Below are 21,359 nucleotides of genomic sequence, written 5' to 3'. Positions count from 1 at the left end.
ACACACACACCTCTCTTTCTCTCTGTCTTCCTCAGTCTCTCACACAATCTATCTCTCACACACACACACAATATGTATCTCTCTCACACACACACACACACACACACCCTTTCAGATACAACACACACACACACACACACACACACACACACACACACACACCCTTTCAGATACAACACACATCTCTCTTTCTGTCTTCCTCACTCTCTCACACAATCTCTCTCTCACACACACACACACACACACACAATATGTATCTCTCACACACACATACACACACACCCTTTCAGATACAACACAAATCTCTCTTTCTGTCCATCTCTTTCTCTCTGTCTTCCTCACTCTCTCACACAATCGCTCTCTCTCACACACACACACAAACACACACACACACAATATGTATCTCTCACACACACACACACACACACACCTGTGAGCGTGGTAGTGACTGGACCGGTGGCTGGTATGGCAACAGTGGCGGCGTATGATGGACATGCCTGGACGGGCACCGTGACCTCTGACCCTTCTGACTCCGCCCCTTCCTCCTTGTCCTCATCCTCACCAAACAATCTGAGAGAGAGAGAGGCAAGATTTGTGAGCTGTTGCCACAAGGACAACCAGTGAAGAACAAACACCATTGTAATTACAACCTATATTTCTGTTGATTTATTTTCCCTTTGTACTTGAACTATTTGAACATCATTACAACACTCTATATAGACTGATATGACATTTGAAATGTCTTTATTCCTTTGAAACTTGTGAGTGTAATGTTTACTGTACATTTTTTGTTTATTTCACTTGCTTTGGCAATGTAAACATATGTTTCCCCTGCCAATAAAGCACAAATACTAGGTCTGGTATTGAATAAGTTGTAGATGACATCATAAATACTAGGTCTGGTATTGAATAAGTTGCAGATGACATCATAAATACTAGGTCTGGTATTGAATAAGTTGCAGATGACATAAATACTAGGTCTGGTATTGAATAAGTTGCAGATGACATCATAAATACTAAGTCTGGTATTGAATAAGTTGCAGATGACAAATACTAGGTCTGGTATTGAATAAGTTGCAGATGACATCATAAATACTAGGTCTGGTATTGAATAAGTTGCAGATGACATCATAAATACTAGGTCTGGTATTGAATAAGTTCCAGATGACATCATAATTACTAGGTCTGGTATTGAATAAGTTGTAGATGACATCATAAATACTAGGTCTGGTATTGAATAAGTTGCAGATGACATCATAAATACTAGGTCTGGTATTGAATAAGTTGCAGATGACATCATAAATACTAGGTCTGGTATTGAATAAGTTGCAGATGACATCATAAATACTAAGTCTGGTATTGAATAAGTTGCAGATGACATCATAAATACTAAGTCTGGTATTGAATAAGTTCCAGATGACATCATAAATACTAGGTCTGGTATTGAATATATTTCAGATGACATCATAAAAACTAGGTCTGGTATTGAATAAGTTGCAGATGACATCATAAATACTAGGTCTGGTATTGAATAAGTTTCAGATGACATCATAAAAACTAGGTCTGGTATTGAATAAGTTGCAGATGACATCATAAATACTAGGACTGGTATTGAATAAGTTGCAGATGACATCATAAATACTAGGTCTGGTATTGAATAAGTTTCAGATGACATCATAAATACTAGGTCTGGTATTGAATAAGTTGCAGATGACATCATAAATACTAAGTCTGGTATTGAATAAGTTCCAGATGACATCATAAATACTAGGTCTGGTATTGAATAAGTTTCAGATGACATCATAAATACTAGGTCTGGTATTGAATAAGTTGCAGATGACATCATAAATACTAGGTCTGGTATTGAATAAGTTCCAGATGACATCATAAATACTAGGTCTGGTATTGAATAAGTTCCAGATGACATCATAAATACTAGGTCTGGTATTGAATAAGTTTAAATACTAAGTCTGGTATTGAATAAGTTTCAGATGACATCATAAATACTAAGTCTGGTATTGAATAAGTTTCAGATGACATCATAAATACTAGGTCTGGTATTGAATAAGTTGCAGATGACATCATAAATACTAGGTCTGGTATTGAATAAGTTTCAGATGACATCATAAATACTAGGTCTGGTATTGAATAAGTTTCAGATGACATCATAAATACTAGGTCTGGTATTGAATAAGTTGCAGATGACATCATAAATACTAAGTCTGGTATTGAATAAGTTCCAGATGACATCATAAATACTAAGTCTGGTATTGAATAAGTTCATAAATACTAAGTCAGATGACATCATAAATACTAAGTCTGGTATTGAATAAGTTGCAGATGACATCATAAATACTAAGTCTGGTATTGAATAAGTTCCAGATGACATCATAAATACTAGGTCTGGTATTGAATAAGTTGCAGATGACATCATAAATACTATGTCTGGTATTGAATAAGTTCCAGATGACATCATAAATACTAGGTCTGGTATTGAATAAGTTGCAGATGACATCATAAATACTAAGTCTGGTATTGAATAAGTTGCAGATGACATCATAAATACTAAGTCTGGTATTGAATAAGTTGCAGATGACATCATAAATACTAGGTCTGGTATTGAATAAGTTGCAGATGACATCATAAATACTAAGTCTGGTATTGAATAAGTTTCAGATGACATCATAAATACTAAGTCTGGTATTGAATAAGTTGCAGATGACATCATAAATACTAAGTCTGGTATTGAATAAGTTCCAGATGACATCATAAATACTAGGTCTGGTATTGAATAAGTTGCAGATGACATCATAAATACTAAGTCTGGTATTGAATAAGTTCCAGATGACATCATAAATACTAAGTCTGGTATTGAATAAGTTCCAGATGACATCATAAATACTAGGTCTGGTATTGAATAAGTTGCAGATGACATCATAAATACTAAGTCTGGTATTGAATAAGTTGCAGATGACATCATAAATACTAAGTCTGGTATTGAATAAGTTGCAGATGACATCATAAATACTAAGTCTGGTATTGAATAATGTTGCAGATGACATCATAAATACTAAGTCTGACATCATAAATACTAAGTCTGGTATTGAATAAGTTTCAGATGACATCATAAATACTAAGTCTGGTATTGAATAAGTTGCAGATGACATCATAAATACTAAGTCTGGTATTGAATAAGTTTCAGATGACATAAATACTAAGTCTGGTATTGAATAAGTTCCAGATGACATCATAAATACTAGGTCTGGTATTGAATAAGTTGCAGATGACATCATAAATACTAAGTCTGGTATTGAATAAGTTTCAGATGACATAAATACTAAGTCTGGTATTGAATAAGTTGCAGATGACATCATAAATACTAAGTCTGGTATTGAATAAGTTTCAGATGACATAAATACTAAGTCTGGTATTGAATAAGTTTCAGATGACATCATAAATACGGTTTTCCAGATGTCGCTTTCAGCAGTTTGTTTGATTAGCAAAGCAGCTGTAAAGGCTTCTGACCTCGATTGACCTCTGACCCGAGATGACCTCTCACCTGTGTTTCTGAGCCAGGAAGCACTCTCCTCCATCCTGGGGGTCGACGTTATAGATGAACAGCTGTCCGTCGGAGGAGGCCACCAGCAGACGAGGAAGCTTCTGGATCCTGACAGACAGACACAGGGACACAGCCAGCCATGACACCCTCACACCCAGTGGAACAGGACAAACAACACTATCATTTATGGCCATCACTCTAGGATCAGGTCAGGATGATCTACGATATAGTCTTTTAAACTGTGTAATTCAGTCTACTACTGTCTACTACTGTGTATTACTGTGTACTACTGTCTACTACTGTCTACTACTGTGTATTACTGTCTACTACTGTCTACTACTGTGTATTACTGTCTACTACTGTGTATTACTGTCTACTACTGTCTACTACTGTGTATTACTGTCTACTACTGTCTACTACTGTGTATTACTGTGTACTACTGTGTACTACAGTCTACTACTGTCTACTACTGTCTACTACTGTGTATTACTGTCTACTACTGTGTACTACTGTCTCTACTGTGTACTACTGTCTACTACTGTGTACTACTGTCTACTACTGTGTACTACTATGTACTACTGTGTACTACTGTCTACTAATGTGTATTACTGTGTACTACTGTGTACTACTGTCTACTTCTGTGTACTACTGTGTACTACTGTCTACCACTGTCTACTACTGTGTACTACTGTCTACTACTGTGTACTACTGTGTACTACTGTCTACTACTCTCTACTACTCTGTACTACTGTCTACTACTCAGTATAACAAATAGACCAAAACCTACGGAGACAAAAAAAACACACCAACTCCCTATACAGTACACACACACACACACACACACACACACACACACACACACACACACACACACACACACACACACACACACACACACACACACACACACAATCCCTAAACACAAAAATACACAGACAGGGAAACTCACGTGGCGAGGGTACAGACGTTCCTCTGCCCGGCCACTAGGAGGCGTACAGTGGCGAAGGCTCTTTCCTGATTCATCACTCCAGACACCTCAAATGCAATCAAAGTTTACAGTCATACGATAGGATAAAGCCTAGTGTATACAGTACAATGTCATGCTACTTACAAGATCTCCTCTCAGTACAGCAAGTAAACCAATATTTGAAATAGTATTGAATAAGAAGAAGCATAATATATAAACATGCAGGGAACAAGAGAGAAAAGGCCAATAAGACAAGACACCTGGGCTGGGAGGTAGCTGCTGGCTGCAGAGAACATCTTCCCTACGTAGGATCCCCATGTAGGACACTCCTCCTCTCCACTACACAGAGAGAGACAGGGAGATACACAGAGAGAGACAGGGAGAAACACAGAGAGAGACAGGGAGAAACACAGAGAGAGACAGGGAGAGACACAGAGAGAGACAGGGAGATACACAGAGAAACAGGGAGATACACAGAGACAGGGAGAGACACAGAGAGAGACAGGGAGATACACAGAGAGAGACAGGGAGATACACAGAGAGAGACAGGGAGAGACACAGAGAGAGACAGGGAGAGACACAGAGAGAGACAGGGAGATACACAGAAAGAGACAGGGAGATACACAGAGAGAGACAGGGAGAAACACAGAGAGAGACAGGGAGAAACACAGAGAGAGACAGGGAGATACACAGGGAGATACACAGAGAGAGACAGGGAGATACACAGAGAGAGACAGGGAGATACACAGAGAGGGAGACACAGAGAGAGACAGGGAGAGACACAGAGAGAGACAGGGAGAGACACAGAGAGAGACAGGGAGATACACAGAGAGACAGGGAGATACACAGAAAGAGACAGGGAGATACACAGAGAGAGACAGGGAGATACACAGAAAGAGACAGGGAGAAACACAGAGAGAGACAGGGAGATACACAGAGAGAGACAGGGAGATACACAGAGAGAGACAGGGAGAGACACAGAGAGAGACAGGGAGATACACAGAGAGAGACAGGGAGATACACAGAGAGAGACAGGGAGAGACACAGAGAGAGACAGGGAGATACACAGAGAGAGACAGGGAGATACACAGAGAGAGACAGGGAGAGACACAGAGAGAGACAGGGAGATACACAGAGAGAGACAGGGAGATACACAGAGAGAGACAGGGAGAAACACAGAGAGAGACAGGGAGAGACACAGAGAGAGACAGGGAGAGACACAGAGAGAGACAGGGAGATACACAGAGAGAGACAGGGAGATACAGAGAGAGAGGGAGAGACACAGGGAGACAGGGAGATACAGAGAGAGACAGGGAGAGACACAGAGAGAGACAGGGAGATACAGAGACAGAGAGAGACAGAGGAGAGACACAGAGAGAGAGACACAGGGAGACAGGGAGATACACAGAGAAACAGGGATATACACAGAGAGACAGGGAGAGACACAGAGAGAGACAGGGAGATACACAGAGAGAGACAGGGAGATACACAGAGAGACAGGGAGATACACAGAGAGAGACAGGGAGAGACACAGAGAGAGACAGGGAGAGACACAGAGAGAGACAGGGAGATACACAGAGAGAGACAGGGAGAAACACAGAGAGAGACAGGGAGATACACAGAGAGACAGGGAGATACACAGAAAGAGACAGGGAGATACACAGAGAGAGACAGGGAGAAACACAGAGAGAGACAGGGAGAGACACAGAGAGAGACAGGGAGATACACAGAGAGAGACAGGGAGATACACAGAGAGAGACAGGGAGAAACACAGAGAGAGACAGGGAGAGACAGGGAGATACACAGAGAGAGACAGGGAGATACACAGAGAAACAGGGAGATACAGGGTTAGAGAGACAGGGAGATACACAGAAAGAGACAGGGAGATACACAGAGAGAGACAGGGAGATACACAGAGAGAGACAGGGAGAAACACAGAGAGAGACAGGGAGAGACACAGAGAGAGACAGGGAGAGACACAGAGAGAGACAGGGAGAGACACAGAGAGAGACAGGGAGATACAGAGAGAGACAGAGAGAGACAGGGAGAGACACAGAGAGAGACAGGGAGACACACACAGAGAGAGACAGGGAGATACACAGAGAGAGACAGGGAGAGACACAGAGAGAGACAGGGAGAGACACAGAGAGAGACAGGGAGAGACACAGAGAGAGACAGGGAGAGACACAGAGAGAGACAGGGAGATACACAGAGAGAGACAGGGAGAGACACAGAGAGAGACAGGGAGATACACAGAGAAACAGGGATATACACAGAGAGACAGGGAGAGACACAGAGAGAGACAGGGAGATACACAGAGAGAGACAGGGAGATACACAGAGAGACAGGGAGATACACAGAGAGAGACAGGGAGAGACACAGAGAGAGACAGGGAGAGACACAGAGAGAGACAGGGAGATACACAGAGAGAGACAGGGAGAAACACAGAGAGAGACAGGGAGATACACAGAGAGACAGGGAGATACACAGAAAGAGACAGGGAGATACACAGAGAGAGACAGGGAGAAACACAGAGAGAGACAGGGAGAGACACAGAGAGAGACAGGGAGATACACAGAGAGAGACAGGGAGATACACAGAGAGAGACAGGGAGAAACACAGAGAGAGACAGGGAGATACACAGAGAAACAGGGAGATACAGGGTTAGAGAGACAGGGAGATACACAGAAAGAGACAGGGAGATACACAGAGAGAGACAGGGAGATACACAGAGAGAGACAGGGAGAAACACAGAGAGAGACAGGGAGAGACACAGAGAGAGACAGGGAGATACACAGAGAGAGACAGGGAGATACACAGAGAGAGACAGGGAGATACACAGAGAAACAGGGAGATACAGGGTTAGAGAGACAGGGAGATACACAGAAAGAGACAGGGAGATGCACAGAGAGAGACAGGGAGAGACACAGAGAGAGACAGGGAGATGCACAGAGAGAGACAGGGAGAGACACAGAGAGAGACAGGGAGATACACAGAGAGAGACAGGGAGATACACAGAGAGAGACAGGGAGAGACACAGAGAGAGACAGGGAGAGACACAGAGAGAGACAGGGAGAGACACAGAGAGAGACAGGGAGAGACACAGAGAGAGACGGAGATACACAGAGAGAGACAGGGAGATACACAGAGAGAGACAGGGAGATACACAGAGAGAGACAGGGAGAGACACAGAGAGAGGCAGGGAGATACACAGAGAGAGACAGGGAGATACACAGAGAAACAGGGAGATACAGGGTTAGAGAGACAGGGAGATGCACAGAGAGAGACAGGGAGATACACAGAGAGAGACAGGGAGATACACAGAGAGAGACAGGGAGATACACAGAGAGAGACAGGGAGATACACAGAGAGAGACAGGGAGAGACACAGAGAGAGACAGGGAGAGACACAAAGAGACAGGGAGATACACAGAGAGAGACAGGGAGATACACAGAGAGACAGGGAGATAGTACCCATAGAGAGACAGGAAGATACACAGAGAGAGACAGGGAGAGACAGGTTTAGAGAGACAGGGAGATACACAGAGAGAGACAGGGAGAGACAGGTTTAGAGAGACAGGGAGATACACAGAGAGAGACAGGGAGAGAGAAAGAGTGTGTGAGAGAGGGGGGGTAGAGAGAGGGGGGATAGAGAGAGATGTATGTATGCTTGCCAGGTTGGGGGTGACTCCTTCTGTGCGTGTGTGTGTGTGTGTGTGTGTGTGTGTGTGTGTGTGTGTGTGTGTGTGTGTGTGTGTGTGTGTGTGTGTGTGTGTGTGTGTACCTGGGTCCGTGCTGTTCTAGTTTAAAGATGTGTACGGTCTCAGTGTTGCTAGAGGCACAGAGGAACTGGGCGTCAGGACTGAAGGACAGGGAACTGATATTGACATACCTGCAGAGAGACACACACACACACACACACACACACACACACACACAGGAAGTTATTATAAGTCTCTTCTACACTCATACTGTTAGTAAGAACTTAATTACACAAATTACGTTATCTAGCTATAAAAGAAGCATTTGAAACATTTCAGCTGGCCATTCCTTTGCTTTGCCTGTTCTATCACACACTGTCATAATGAGAGATGTGTCATTATAAACCGGTCTTCAGTCTGTCATAATGATGTCATAATGAGAGATGTGTCATTATAAACCTGTCTTCAGTCTGTCATAATGAGAGATGTGTCATTATAAACCTGTCTTCAGTCTGTCATAATGATGTCATAATGAGAGATGTGTCATTATAAACCTGTCTTCAGTCTGTCATAATGAGAGATGTGTCATTATAAACCGGTCTTCAGTCTGTCATAATGAGAGATGTGTCATTATAAACCGGTCTTCAGTCTGTCATAATGATGTCATAATGAGAGATGTGTCATCATTATAAACCGGTCTTCAGTCTGTCATAATGAGAGATGTGTCATTATAAACCTGTCTTCAGTCTGTCATAATGAGAGATGTGTCATTATAAACCTGTCTTCAGTCTGTCATAATGATGTCATAATGAGAGATGCGTCATTATAAACCTGTCTTCAGTCTGTTCTAATGATGTCATAATGAGAGATGTGTCATTATAAACCTGTCTTCAGTCTGTCATAATGATGTCATAATGAGAGATGTGTCATTATAAACCTGTCTTCAGTCTGTTTTAATGATGTCATAATGAGAGATGTGTCATTATAAACCTGTCTTCAGTCTGTTCTAATGATGTCATAATGAGAGATGTGTCATTATAAACCTGTCTTCAGTCTGTCATAATGATGTCATAATGAGAGATGTGTCATTATAAACCTGTCTTCAGTCTGTTTTAATGATGTCATAATGAGAGATGTGTCATTATAAACCTGTCTTCAGTCTGTCATAATGATGTCATAATGAGAGATGTGTCATTATAAACCTGTCTTCAGTCTGTCATAATGAGAGATGTGTCATTATAAACCTGTCTTCAGTCTGTCATAATGAGAGATGTGTCATTATAAACCTGTCTTCAGTCTGTCATAATGATGTCATAATGAGAGATGTGTCATTATAAACCTGTCTTCAGTCTGTCATAATGAGAGATGTGTCATTATAAACCTGTCTTCAGTCTGTTTTAATGTTGTCATAATGAGATGTGTCATTATAAACCGGTCTTCAGTCTGTCATAATGATGTCATAATGAGAGATGTGTCATTATAAACCTGTCTTCAGTCTGTCATAATGAGAGATGTGTCATTATAAACCGGTCTTCTGTCTGTCATAATGAGAGATGTGTCATTATAAACCTGTCTTCAGTCTGTCATAATGAGAGATGTGTCATTATAAACCTGTCTTCAGTCTGTCATAATGAGAGATGTGTCATTATAAACCTGTCTTCAGTCTGTCATAATGATGTCATAATGAGAGATGCGTCATTATAAACCTGTCTTCAGTCTGTTCTAATGATGTCATAATGAGAGATGTGTCATTATAAACCTGTCTTCAGTCTGTCATAATGAGAGATGTGTCATTATAAACCTGTCTTCAGTCTGTCATAATGAGAGATGTGTCATTATAAACCTGTCTTCAGTCTGTCATAATGAGAGATGTGTCATTATAAACCTGTCTTCAGTCTGTCATAATGAGAGATGTGTCATTATAAACCGGTCTTCAGTCTGTCATAATGAGAGATGTGTCATTATAAACCTGTCTTCAGTCTGTTCTAATGATGTCATAATGAGAGATGTGTCATTATAAACCTGTCTTCAGTCTGTCATAATGAGAGATGTGTCATTATAAACCTGTCTTCAGTCTGTTCTAATGATGTCATAATGAGAGATGTGTCATTATAAACCTGTCTTCAGTCTGTTTTAATGATGTCATAATGAGAGATGTGTCATTATAAACCTGTCTTCAGTCTGTCATAATGAGAGATGTGTCATTATAAACCGGTCTTCTGTCTGTCATAATGATGTCATAATGAGAGATGTGTCATTATAAACCTGTCTTCAGTCTGTTTTAATGATGTCATAATGAGAGATGTGTCATTATAAACCTGTCTTCAGTCTGTTCTAATGATGTCATAATGAGAGATGTGTCATTATAAACCTGTCTTCAGTCTGTTTTAATGATGTCATAATGAGAGATGCGTCATTATAAACCGGTCTTCTGTCTGTCATAATGATGTCATAATGAGAGATGTGTCATTATAAACCTGTCTTCAGTCTGTTTTAATGATGTCATAATGAGAGATGTGTCATTATAAACCTGTCTTCAGTCTGTCATAATGAGAGATGTGTCATTATAAACCGGTCGTCAGTCTGTCATAATGAGAGATGCGTCATTATAAACCTGTCTTCAGTCTGTTCTAATGATGTCATAATGAGAGATGTGTCATTATAAACCTGTCTTCAGTCTGTCATAATGATGTCATAATGAGAGATGTGTCATTATAAACCTGTCTTCAGTCTGTCATAATGATGTCATAATGAGAGATGTGTCATTATAAACCTGTCTTCAGTCTGTCATAATGATGTCATAATGAGAGATGTGTCATTATAAACCTGTCTTCAGTCTGTTTTAATGATGTCATAATGAGAGATGTGTCATTATAAACCTGTCTTCAGTCTGTTCTAATGATGTCATAATGAGAGATGTGTCATTATAAACCTGTCTTCAGTCTGTTCTAATGATGTCATAATGAGAGATGTGTCATTATAAACCTGTCTTCAGTCTGTTTTAATGATGTCATAATGAGAGATGCGTCATTATAAACCGGTCTTCTGTCTGTCATAATGATGTCATAATGAGAGATGTGTCATTATAAACCTGTCTTCAGTCTGTTTTAATGATGTCATAATGAGAGATGTGTCATTATAAACCTGTCTTCAGTCTGTCATAATGAGAGATGTGTCATTATAAACCGGTCTTCAGTCTGTCATAATGAGAGATGCGTCATTATAAACCTGTCTTCAGTCTGTTCTAATGATGTCATAATGAGAGATGTGTCATTATAAACCTGTCTTCAGTCTGTCATAATGATGTCATAATGAGAGATGTGTCATTATAAACCTGTCTTCAGTCTGTCATAATGATGTCATAATGAGAGATGTGTCATTATAAACCTGTCTTCAGTCTGTCATAATGATGTCATAATGAGAGATGTGTCATTATAAACCTGTCTTCAGTCTGTTTTAATGATGTCATAATGAGAGATGTGTCATTATAAACCTGTCTTCAGTCTGTTCTAATGATGTCATAATGAGAGATGTGTCATTATAAACCTGTCTTCAGTCTGTCATAATGATGTCATAATGAGAGATGTGTCATTATAAACCTGTCTTCAGTCTGTCATAATGATGTCATAATGAGAGATGTGTCATTATAAACCTGTCTTCAGTCTGTTTTAATGATGTCATAATGAGAGATGTGTCATTATAAACCTGTCTTCAGTCTGTTCTAATGATGTCATAATGAGAGATGTGTCATTATAAACCTGTCTTCAGTCTGTCATAATGATGTCATAATGAGAGATGTGTCATTATAAACCTGTCTTCAGTCTGTTCTAATGATGTCATAATGAGAGATGTGTCATTATAAACCTGTCTTCAGTCTGTCATAATGATGTCATAATGAGAGATGTGTCATTATAAACCTGTCTTCAGTCTGTTTTAATGATGTCATAATGAGAGATGTGTCATTATAAACCGGTCTTCAGTCTGTTTTAATGATGTCATAATGAGAGATGTGTCATTATAAACCTGTCTTCAGTCTGTTTTAATGATGTCATAATGAGAGATGTGTCATTATAAACCTGTCTTCAGTCTGTTCTAATGATGTCATAATGAGAGATGTGTCATTATAAACCTGTCTTCAGTGTGTTCTAATGATGTCATAATGAGAGTCTACTACTCTACATTCCAGACATCTACACTCCCATGCTTGTCTCCCCAATCTGGAGGTTACATCTATGGGTAGTGTTGTCAGTGTTAATTATAGTGCTGTTTTGAAGATATTTTCACCTGCAGGTGGGTGTTATCATCAGTGTAAATGAAACCTGCTGTTACAGCTGACCAAGAGTAGATTTAACTATTTGACAATCAATCCGTAGAACTGAAAAAAAGGTATTTCCTTGTTACCACAGCAAAATCTACTGTGGCAATTTACCCTACGTATTTTATGAATGGACAACTCATGTTTTAGATCGCTCTAACACATTTTTCATTTCCAATTTATGGAAAACATTCATTACAACTTGTCTTAAAAAGTATGGTCATTTCTTATCAAGATTGGGGGTTAAATATCCCTGCCCTGTCCATCTTAAGGGGTGAAATATCTATCCCTGCCCTGTCCATCTTAAGGGGTGAAATATCCCTGCCTGACCATCTTAAGGGGTGAAATATCCCTGCTCTGACCATCTTAAGGGGTGAAATATCCCTGCCTGACCATCTTAAGGGGTGAAATATCCCTGCTCTGACCATCTTAAGGGGTCAAATATCCCTGCCCTGACCATATTTGGGGGTTAAATATCCCTGCTCTGACCATCTTAAGGGGTGAAATATCCCTGCTCTGACCATCTTAAGGGGTTAAATATCCCTGCTCTGACCATCTTAAGGGGTGAAATATCCCTGCCTGACCATCTTAAGGGGTGAAATATCCCTGCTCTGACCATCTTAAGGGGTGAAATATCCCTGCCTGACCATCTTAAGGGGTGAAATATCCCTGCTCTGACCATCTTAAGGGGTGAAATATCCCTGCCCTGACCATATTTGGGGGTTAAATATCCCTGCTCTGACCATCTTAAGGGGTGAAATATCCCTGCTCTGACCATCTTAAGGGGTTAAATATCCCTGCCCTGACCATATTTGGGGGTGAAATATCCCTGCCTGACCATATTTGGGGGTTAAATATCCCTGCCCTCACCATATTTGGGGGTGAAATATCCCTGCCCGACCATATTTGGGGGTTAAATATCCCTGCCCTCACCATATTTGGGGGTGAAATATCCCTGCCCTCACCATATTTGGGGGTGAGATATCCCTGCCCGACCATATTTGGGGGTGAAATATCCCTGCCTGACCATATTTGGGGGTTAAATATCCCTGCCCTCACCATATTTGGGGGTGAAATATCCCTGCCCGACCATATTTGGGGGTTAAATATCCCTGCCCTCACCATATTTGGGGGTGAAATATCCCTGCCCTCACCATATTTGGGGGTGAGATATCCCTGCCCGACCATATTTGGGGGTTAAATATCCCTGCCCTCACCATATTTGGGGGTGAAATATCCCTGCCCGACCATATTTGGGGGTGAAATATCCCTGCCCGACCATATTTGGGGGTTAAATATCCCTGCCCTCACCATATTTGGGGGTGAAATATCCCTGCCCTGACCATCTTAAGGGGTGAAATATCCCTGCCCTGTCCATCTTAAGGGGTTAAATATCCCTGCCCTGTCCACATTATAACCCGCACAACGCTGGGCCAATAACGACCAACCCCAGGCCAAACCCGGACAACACTGGGCCAATAACGACCTACCCCAGGCCAAACCCGGACAACGCTGGGCCAATTGTGCGTCGCCATATGGGACTCCCAATCACGGCCGGATGTGAGCCTGGATTCGAACCAGGTCATTCCATTGTGGGCGGGAACAGAGAACCTTGACGAGGAAATGTGCAGCCGTCTGGTACCAGCATGAGATCCAGCTAAATCACTGGATTATTCTAGTGGGTTTTTACGTTGCTTGTTTATTTATGTGTGTTTAATGTGTTCTGTTAGTCCTGTTCATTAGGTGTGTTTAATGTGTTCTGTTAGTCCTGTTCATTAGGTGTGTTTAATGTGTTCTGTTAGTCCTGTTCATTAGGTGTGTTTAATGTGTTCTGTTAGTCCTGTTCATTAGAGGTGTGTTTAATGTGTTCTGTTAGTCCTGTTCATTAGGTGTGTTTAATGTGTTCTGTTAGTCCTGTTCATTAGGTGTGTTTAATGTGTTCTGTTAGTCCTGTTCATTAGGTGTGTTTAATGTGTTCTGTTAGTCCTGTTCATTAGGTGTGTTTAATGTGTTCTGTTAGTCCTGTTCATTAGGTGTGTTTAATGTGTTCTGTTAGTCCTGTTCATTAGGTGTGTTTAATGTGTTCTGTTAGTCCTGTTCAGTAGGTGTGTTTAATGTGTTCTGTTAGTCCTGTTCATTACAGTAGGTGTGTTTAATGTGTTCTGTTAGTCCTGTTCATTACAGTAGGTGTGTTTAATGTGTTCTGTTAGTCCTGTTCATTAGGTGTGTTTAATGTGTTCTGTTAGTCCTGTTCAGTAGGTGTGTTTAATGTGTTCTGTTAGTCCTGTTCATTAGGTGTGTTTAATGTGTTCTGTTAGTCCTGTTCATTAGGTGTGTTTAATGCGTTCTGTTAGTCCTGTTCATTACAGTAGATGTAGACTATGTTGTGTAGTAAAGTGTGTTTATACAGTTTATGCTCTATTGTGTGAACTCTGACCTCTTCATCCCTCTGCGGAACTCAAACAGACGCTGTCCCTCTGGGATGGAGAACACACGGATTACAGTACCCTGGAGGGAGAGAGAGGGGGGGAGAGAGTGGGAGAGAGAGAGAGATATGAAGAAGGGAGTAAGAAAGAGAGTCAGTCCCTCACAGTCAGGACTGTCTAACTAGAGGAGAAAGAGAGTCAGTCCCTCACAGTCAGGACTGTCTAACTAGAGAGAGAAAGAGAGTCAGTCCCTCACAGTCAGAACTGTCTAACTAGAGGGAGAAAGAGAGTCAGTCACTCACAGTCAGAACTGTCTAACTAGAGGGAGGAAGAGAGTCAGTCCCTCACAGTCAGGACTGTCTAACTAGAGGGAGAAAGAGAGTCAGTCCCTCACAGTCAGGACTGTCTAACTAGAGAGAGAAAGAGAGTCAGTCCCTCACAGTCAGGACTGTCTAACTAGAGGGAGAAAGAGAGTCAGTCCCTCACAGTCAGGACTGTCTAACTAGAGAGAGAAAGAGAGTCAGTCCCTCACAGTCAGAACTGTCTAACTAGAGGGAGGAAGAGAGTCAGTCCCTCACAGTCAGAACTGTCTAACTAGAGGGAGAAAGAGAGTCAGTCACTCACAGTCAGAACTGTCTAACTAGAGGGAGAAAGAGAGTCAGTCCCTCACAGTCAGGACTGTCTAACTAGAGGGAGAAAGAGAGTCAGTCCCTCACAGTCAGGACTGTCTAACTAGAGGGAGAAAGAGAGTCAGTCCCTCACAGTCAGGACTGTCTAACTAGAGGGAGGAAGAGAGTCCCTCACAGTCAGGACTGTCTAACTAGAGGGAGAAAGAGAGTCAGTCCCTCACAGTCAGGACTGTCTAACTAGAGGGAGAAAGAGAGTCAGTCCCTCACAGTCAGGACTGTCTAACTAGAGGGAGGAAGAGAGTCAGTCCCTCACAGTCAGGACTGTCTAACTAGAGGGAGAAAGAGAGTCAGTCCCTCACAGTCAGGACTGTCTAACTAGAGGGAGAAAGAGTCAGTCCCTCACAGTCAGGACTGTCTAACTAGAGGGAGGAAGAGAGTCAGTCCCTCACAGTCAAGACTGTCCAGCTAGAGGGAGGAAGAGAGTCCCTCACAGTCAAGACTGTCTAACTAGAGGGAGAAAGAGAGTCCCTCAGTCAAGACTGTCTAACTAGAGGGAGAAAGAGAGTCAGTCCCTCACAGTCAGGACTGTCTAACTAGAGGGAGAAAGTGAGTCAGTCCCTCACAGTCAGGACTGTCTAACTAGAGGGAGAAAGTGTCATGCCTCTTCAGGATGCCCCGCCCACATGGGCTTATAATACACTGTGTGCTTCAGCAGAGTACATCTACTACTAGTCAAGTACTGAATGTTTTGGACATGGCCTGGGCCTAACTGCAATATCCAGGTATGTTGTCAAAAAGCAGCGCTGGCCTCCCGTCACTAGGGGCAGCTGTCCTGGTAGTGCTTACCCTCTCCGAGGCGCTGACCTCCCGTCACTAGGGGCAGCTGTCCTGGTAGTGCTTACCCTCTCCGAGGCCCTGGCCTCCCGTCACTAGGGGCTGCTGTCCTGGTAGTGCTTACCCTCTCCGAGGCGCTGGCCTCCCGTCACTAGGGGCAGCTGTCCTGGTAGTGCTTACCCTCTCCGAGGCGCTGGCCTCCCATCACTAGGGGCAGCTGTCCTGGTAGTGCTTACCCTCCCGTCACTAGGGGCAGCTGTCCTGGTAGTGCTTACCCTCCCGTCACTAGGTGCAGCTGTCCTGGTAGTGCTTACCCTCTCCGAGGCGCTGGCCTCCCGTCACTAGGGGCAGCTGTCCTGGTAGTGCTTACCCTCTCCGAGGCGCTGGCCTCCCGTCACTAGGGGCAGCTGTCCTGGTAGTGCTTACCCTCTCCGAGGCGCTGGCCTCCCGTCACTAGGGGCTGCTGTCCTGGTAGTGCTTACCCTCTCCGAGGCGCTGGCCTCCCGTCACTAGGGGCAGCTGTCCTGGTAGTGCTTACCCTCTCCGAGGCGCTGGCCTCCCGTCACTAGGGGCAGCTGTCCTGGTAGTGCTTACCCTCCCGTCACTAGGGGCAGCTGTCCTGGTAGTGCTTACCCTCTCTGAGGCGCTGGCCAGCTTGGTGCCTGACGAGTTGAAGGTGAGAGCAGCCAGGGGACTGTCATGGGCCGGGATCATTGTGACAGTACTCTGAGAGAGAGGAGACAGAGAGAGAGAGAGTAGTAGTAGTACAGTAGTAGTGATACAGTAGTATGGTAGTGGTACAGTAGTATAGTAGTAGTACAGTAGTATAGTAGTACCTTACCTCTCTGTACGCTGGTAGTACAGTAGTAGTACAGCTGTATGGTAGTGCAGTAGTCTACAGTAGTACAGCTTGCCTAGTACAGTAGTGAGAGCAGCAGCTGTATGGTAGTAATACAGTAGTAGCTGGCCTCCCGTATAGGGCAGCTGTCCTGGTAGTGCTTACCCTCTCGAGTGCTGGTACCTGAGTATAGTAGCAGCTGTATGGTAGTGCTTAGTATCCGTAGGCGCTGGCCTCCCCCAGTAGTAGGGTAGTGGTACAGCAGTATAGTAGTAGTAGTACAGTGGTACAGTCAGTAGTGCAGTGTTTAGTAGTAGTAGCCAGGGGTACAATCAGTAGTGATACAGCTAGTATGGTAGTGGTACAGTCTACAATGCCTGGTACAGTCAGCAGTGCGGTAGCTGTCCTATAGTGCTTACCCTCTCTGAGTACAGCTGGCCTCCCGTACACTAGTACAGCTGTATGGTAGTACAGTAGTACAGTAGTAGTGTAGTACAGTAGTGTCCACAGTAGCAGTACTGTAGTAGTGTCACCCTCTCTCTGAGTGCTGGCCTCCCCTCAGTGGTAGCTGTACAGTAGTATAGTAATAGCAGGGGCAGCTGTCCTACAGTAGTATAGAGGCGCTGGTAGTAGTATAGTAGTAGTACAGTAGCGGTGCAGTAGTACAGCAGTATAGTAGTACAGTAGTACAGTAGTAGTGTAATACAGTAGTATAGTAGTAGTAATATAGTAGTACAGTAGTAGTGACACAGTAGTATGGTAGTGGTACAGTAGTACAGTAGTAGTAGTACAGTAGTACAGTAGTAGTGCAGTAGTATAGTAGTAGTAGTATAGTAGTACAATAGTAGTGATACAGTAGTATGGTAATGGTACAGTAGTACAGTAGTAGTACAGCAGCAGTGCAGTAGTACAGTAGTAGTATAGTAGTATATTAGTTGTGCAGTAGTACAGTAGTATAGTAGTACAGTAGTACAGTAGTATAGTAGTACAGTAGTAGTACAGTAGTATAGTAGTAGCTTGTGCAGTAGTAGTACAGTAGTACAGTAGTAGTACAGTAGTAGTACAGTAGTACAGTAGTAGTACAGTAGTATAGTAATACAGTAGTAGTACAGTAGTAGTATAGTAGTAGTGCTTACCCTCAGTGAGGCGGTGCAGTGGTGCAGGGGTTGAGGTGAGAGCAGCCAGGGGTGTCATGTGTAGTGCTTACCCTCTCTGAGTATAGTAGTAGCCTAATGGTAGGGACAGAGGAGTGACACAGTGGTATGGTAGTGGTACAGTCATGGTAGTAGTAGTCTGAGAGCCAGTACAGTGTACAGTGGTAGATAGAGAGTAGTACAGCAGAGTGATACAGTAGTATGGTAGTGGTACATGAGTACAGTAGTAGTACAGCAGCAGTGCAGTAGTACAGTAGTAGTAGTACAGTAGTAGTATAGTAGTAGTAGTACAGTAGTAGTGATACAGTAGTATGGTAGTGGTAATATAGTAGTACAGTAGTAGTGACACAGTAGTATGGTAGTGGTACAGTAGTATAGTAGTAGTAGTACAGTAGTACAGTAGTAGTGCAGTAGTATAGTAGTACAGTAGTAGTGATACAGTAGTATGGTAGTGGTACATGAGTACAGTAGTAGTACAGCAGCAGTGCAGTAGTACAGTAGTAGTATAGTAGTAGTAGTACAGTAGTAGTGATACAGTAGTATGGTAGTGGTACAGTAGTAGTACAGCAGCAGTGCAGTAGTACAGTAGTAGTAGTACAGTAGTAGTAGTACAGTAGTAGTGCAGTAGTAGTATAGTAGTATAGTAGTTGTGCAGTAGTACAGTAGTAGCAGGCCTTACCAGGTTGTTGGCATCGTAAACTATGATCTCTCCGATGGTGGAGCTGCCTGGGTAGGCCAGATACGAGTTGGAATGGTTGATGGACAGAGCACACAGACCTGAACAGAACAACCATGTTAATTTCAGTCCACAGAAAGACAGCTTCTGCTTTTCCCCATCAGAAACCCACAGAGCAGCACTGGTGTTTACCTGAGGGGTTGGAGGGCGTGTTGAGAAGGGTCTTCAGCAGCTTCATGTCTTTGATGTTGTGGATGTAGACTGACTCCTCCAGACACACCACCAGCCTCTACAGAGGGGGGAGGGAGGGAGAGGAAGAGAGGGAGAGGAGAGAGAGAGGGTGGGTGGGAGAGGGTGGGAGAGAGAGAGAGGGGAGAGAGAGAGAGAGAGAGAGAGAGAGAGAGAGAGAGAGAGGGAGGGAGAGAGAGAGAGAGAGTCTGAGAGAGAGAGGAGAGAGAGAGAGAGGGGGAGAGAGAGAGAGAGAGAGAGAGAGAGAGAGAGAGAGAGTTACTGAGAGAGAGAGAGAGAGTTGTTACTGGTTACCTGTCTGTTGAGAGAGAGGGGTTGTTAGAGAGAGGGAGAGGGACAGAGAGAGGGGGGAGATGGAGAGGGAGAGAGAGTCTGTTGAGCCTGAGAGAGAGGATGTTGTTAGAGTGACTGTTAGTATGTGAATTGCGATTATCATTTCCTGGCAGGTTATCCTATGTCAACATGTCCTAACAAAAAGTGTTCAAAATCAATAGCTGCTGACAATAACGTCTCTATGTGGTCTCTATATGTATGTCTCTGTTGTTATTACTGTAGTTCTGTTACCTGTCTGTTGAGTCTGACAGAGAGGATGTTGTTACTGTAGTTACCTGTCTGTTGAGCCTGACAGAGAGGATGTTGTTACTGTAGTTACCTGTCTGTTGAGCCTGACAGAGAGGATGTTGTTACTGTAGTTACCTGTCTGTTGAGTCTGACAGAGAGGATGTTGTTACTGTAGTTACCTGTCTGTTGAGCCTGACAGAGAGGATGTTGTTACTGTAGTTACCTGTCTGTTGAGTCTGACAGAGAGGATGTTGTTACTGTAGTTACCTGTCTGTTGAGTCTGACAGAGAGGATGTTGTTACTGAAGTTACCTGTCTGTTGAGTCTGACAGAGAGGATGTTGTTACTGTAGTTACCTGTCTGTTGAGCCTGACAGAGAGGATGTTGTTACTGTAGTTACCTGTCTGTTGAGCCTGACAGAGAGGATGTTGTTACTGTAGTTACCTGTCTGTTGAGCCTGACAGAGAGGATGTTGTTACTGTAGTTACCTGTCTGTTGAGCCTGACAGAGAGGATGTTGTTACTGTAGTTACCTGTCTGTTGAGCCTGACAGAGAGGATGTTGTTACTGTAGTTACCTGTCTGTTGAGTCTGACAGAGAGGATGTTGTTACTGTAGTTACCTGTCTGTTGAGCCTGACAGAGAGGATGTTGTTACTGTAGTTACCTGTCTGTTGAGCCTGACAGAGAGGATGTTGTTACTGTAGTTACCTGTCTGTTGAGTCTGACAGAGAGGATGTTGTTACTGTAGTTACCTGTCTGTTGAGCCTGACAGAGAGGATGTTGTTACTGTAGTTACCTGTCTGTTGAGTCTGACAGAGAGGATGTTGTTACTGTAGTTACCTGTCTGTTGAGTCTGACAGAGAGGATGTTGTTACTGTAGTTACCTGTCTGTTGAGTCTGACAGAGAGGATGTTGTTACTGTAGTTACCTGTCTGTTGAGTCTGACAGAGAGGATGTTGTTACTGTAGTTACCTGTCTGTTGAGCCTGACAGAGAGGATGTTGTTACTGTAGTTACCTGTCTGTTGAGCCTGACAGAGAGGATGTTGTTACTGTAGTTACCTGTCTGTTGAGCCTGACAGAGAGGATGTTGTTACTGTAGTTACCTGTCTGTTGAGTCTGACAGAGAGGATGTTGTTACTGTAGTTACCTGTCTGTTGAGTCTGACAGAGAGGATGTTGTTACTGTAGTTACCTGTCTGTTGAGCCTGACAGAGAGGATGTTGTTACTGTAGTTACCTGTCTGTTGAGCCTGACAGAGAGGATGTTGTTACTGTAGTTACCTGTCTGTTGAGTCTGACAGAGAGGATGTTGTTACTGTAGTTACCTGTCTGTTGAGCCTGACAGAGAGGATGTTGTTACTGTAGTTACCTGTCTGTTGAGTCTGACAGAGAGGATGTTGTTACTGTAGTTACCTGTCTGTTGAGCCTGACAGAGAGGATGTTGTTACTGTAG

At 43.0% G+C, this 21,359-nt stretch overlaps 1 protein-coding gene across 1 annotated transcript in view; it reads right to left on the bottom strand.

Moving 5' to 3' along the window:
- Positions 1–21,359, bottom strand: part of wipi1 (WD repeat domain, phosphoinositide interacting 1) — a 41,309-nt gene that overhangs the window by 8,739 nt on the left and 11,211 nt on the right. The window contains exons 4-12 of the mRNA XM_065010825.1: positions 19,291–19,387; positions 19,102–19,199; positions 17,064–17,156; positions 14,979–15,049; positions 8,310–8,417; positions 4,787–4,865; positions 4,509–4,594; positions 3,560–3,667; positions 431–570 (exon numbers count right to left, since the gene is read on the bottom strand). Of these exons, the coding sequence (XP_064866897.1) occupies positions 431–570; positions 3,560–3,667; positions 4,509–4,594; positions 4,787–4,865; positions 8,310–8,417; positions 14,979–15,049; positions 17,064–17,156; positions 19,102–19,199; positions 19,291–19,387 (880 nt within the window). The remainder of the gene's footprint in view (positions 1–430; positions 571–3,559; positions 3,668–4,508; positions 4,595–4,786; positions 4,866–8,309; positions 8,418–14,978; positions 15,050–17,063; positions 17,157–19,101; positions 19,200–19,290; positions 19,388–21,359) is intronic.

This window comes from Oncorhynchus nerka, linkage group LG26 (genome assembly GCF_034236695.1).
Source record: "Oncorhynchus nerka isolate Pitt River linkage group LG26, Oner_Uvic_2.0, whole genome shotgun sequence".
Taxonomy (NCBI): domain Eukaryota; kingdom Metazoa; phylum Chordata; class Actinopteri; order Salmoniformes; family Salmonidae; genus Oncorhynchus; species Oncorhynchus nerka.
Note: the sequence above shows the minus strand (reverse complement) of the source record. Positions and strands in the feature narration are given on the sequence as shown.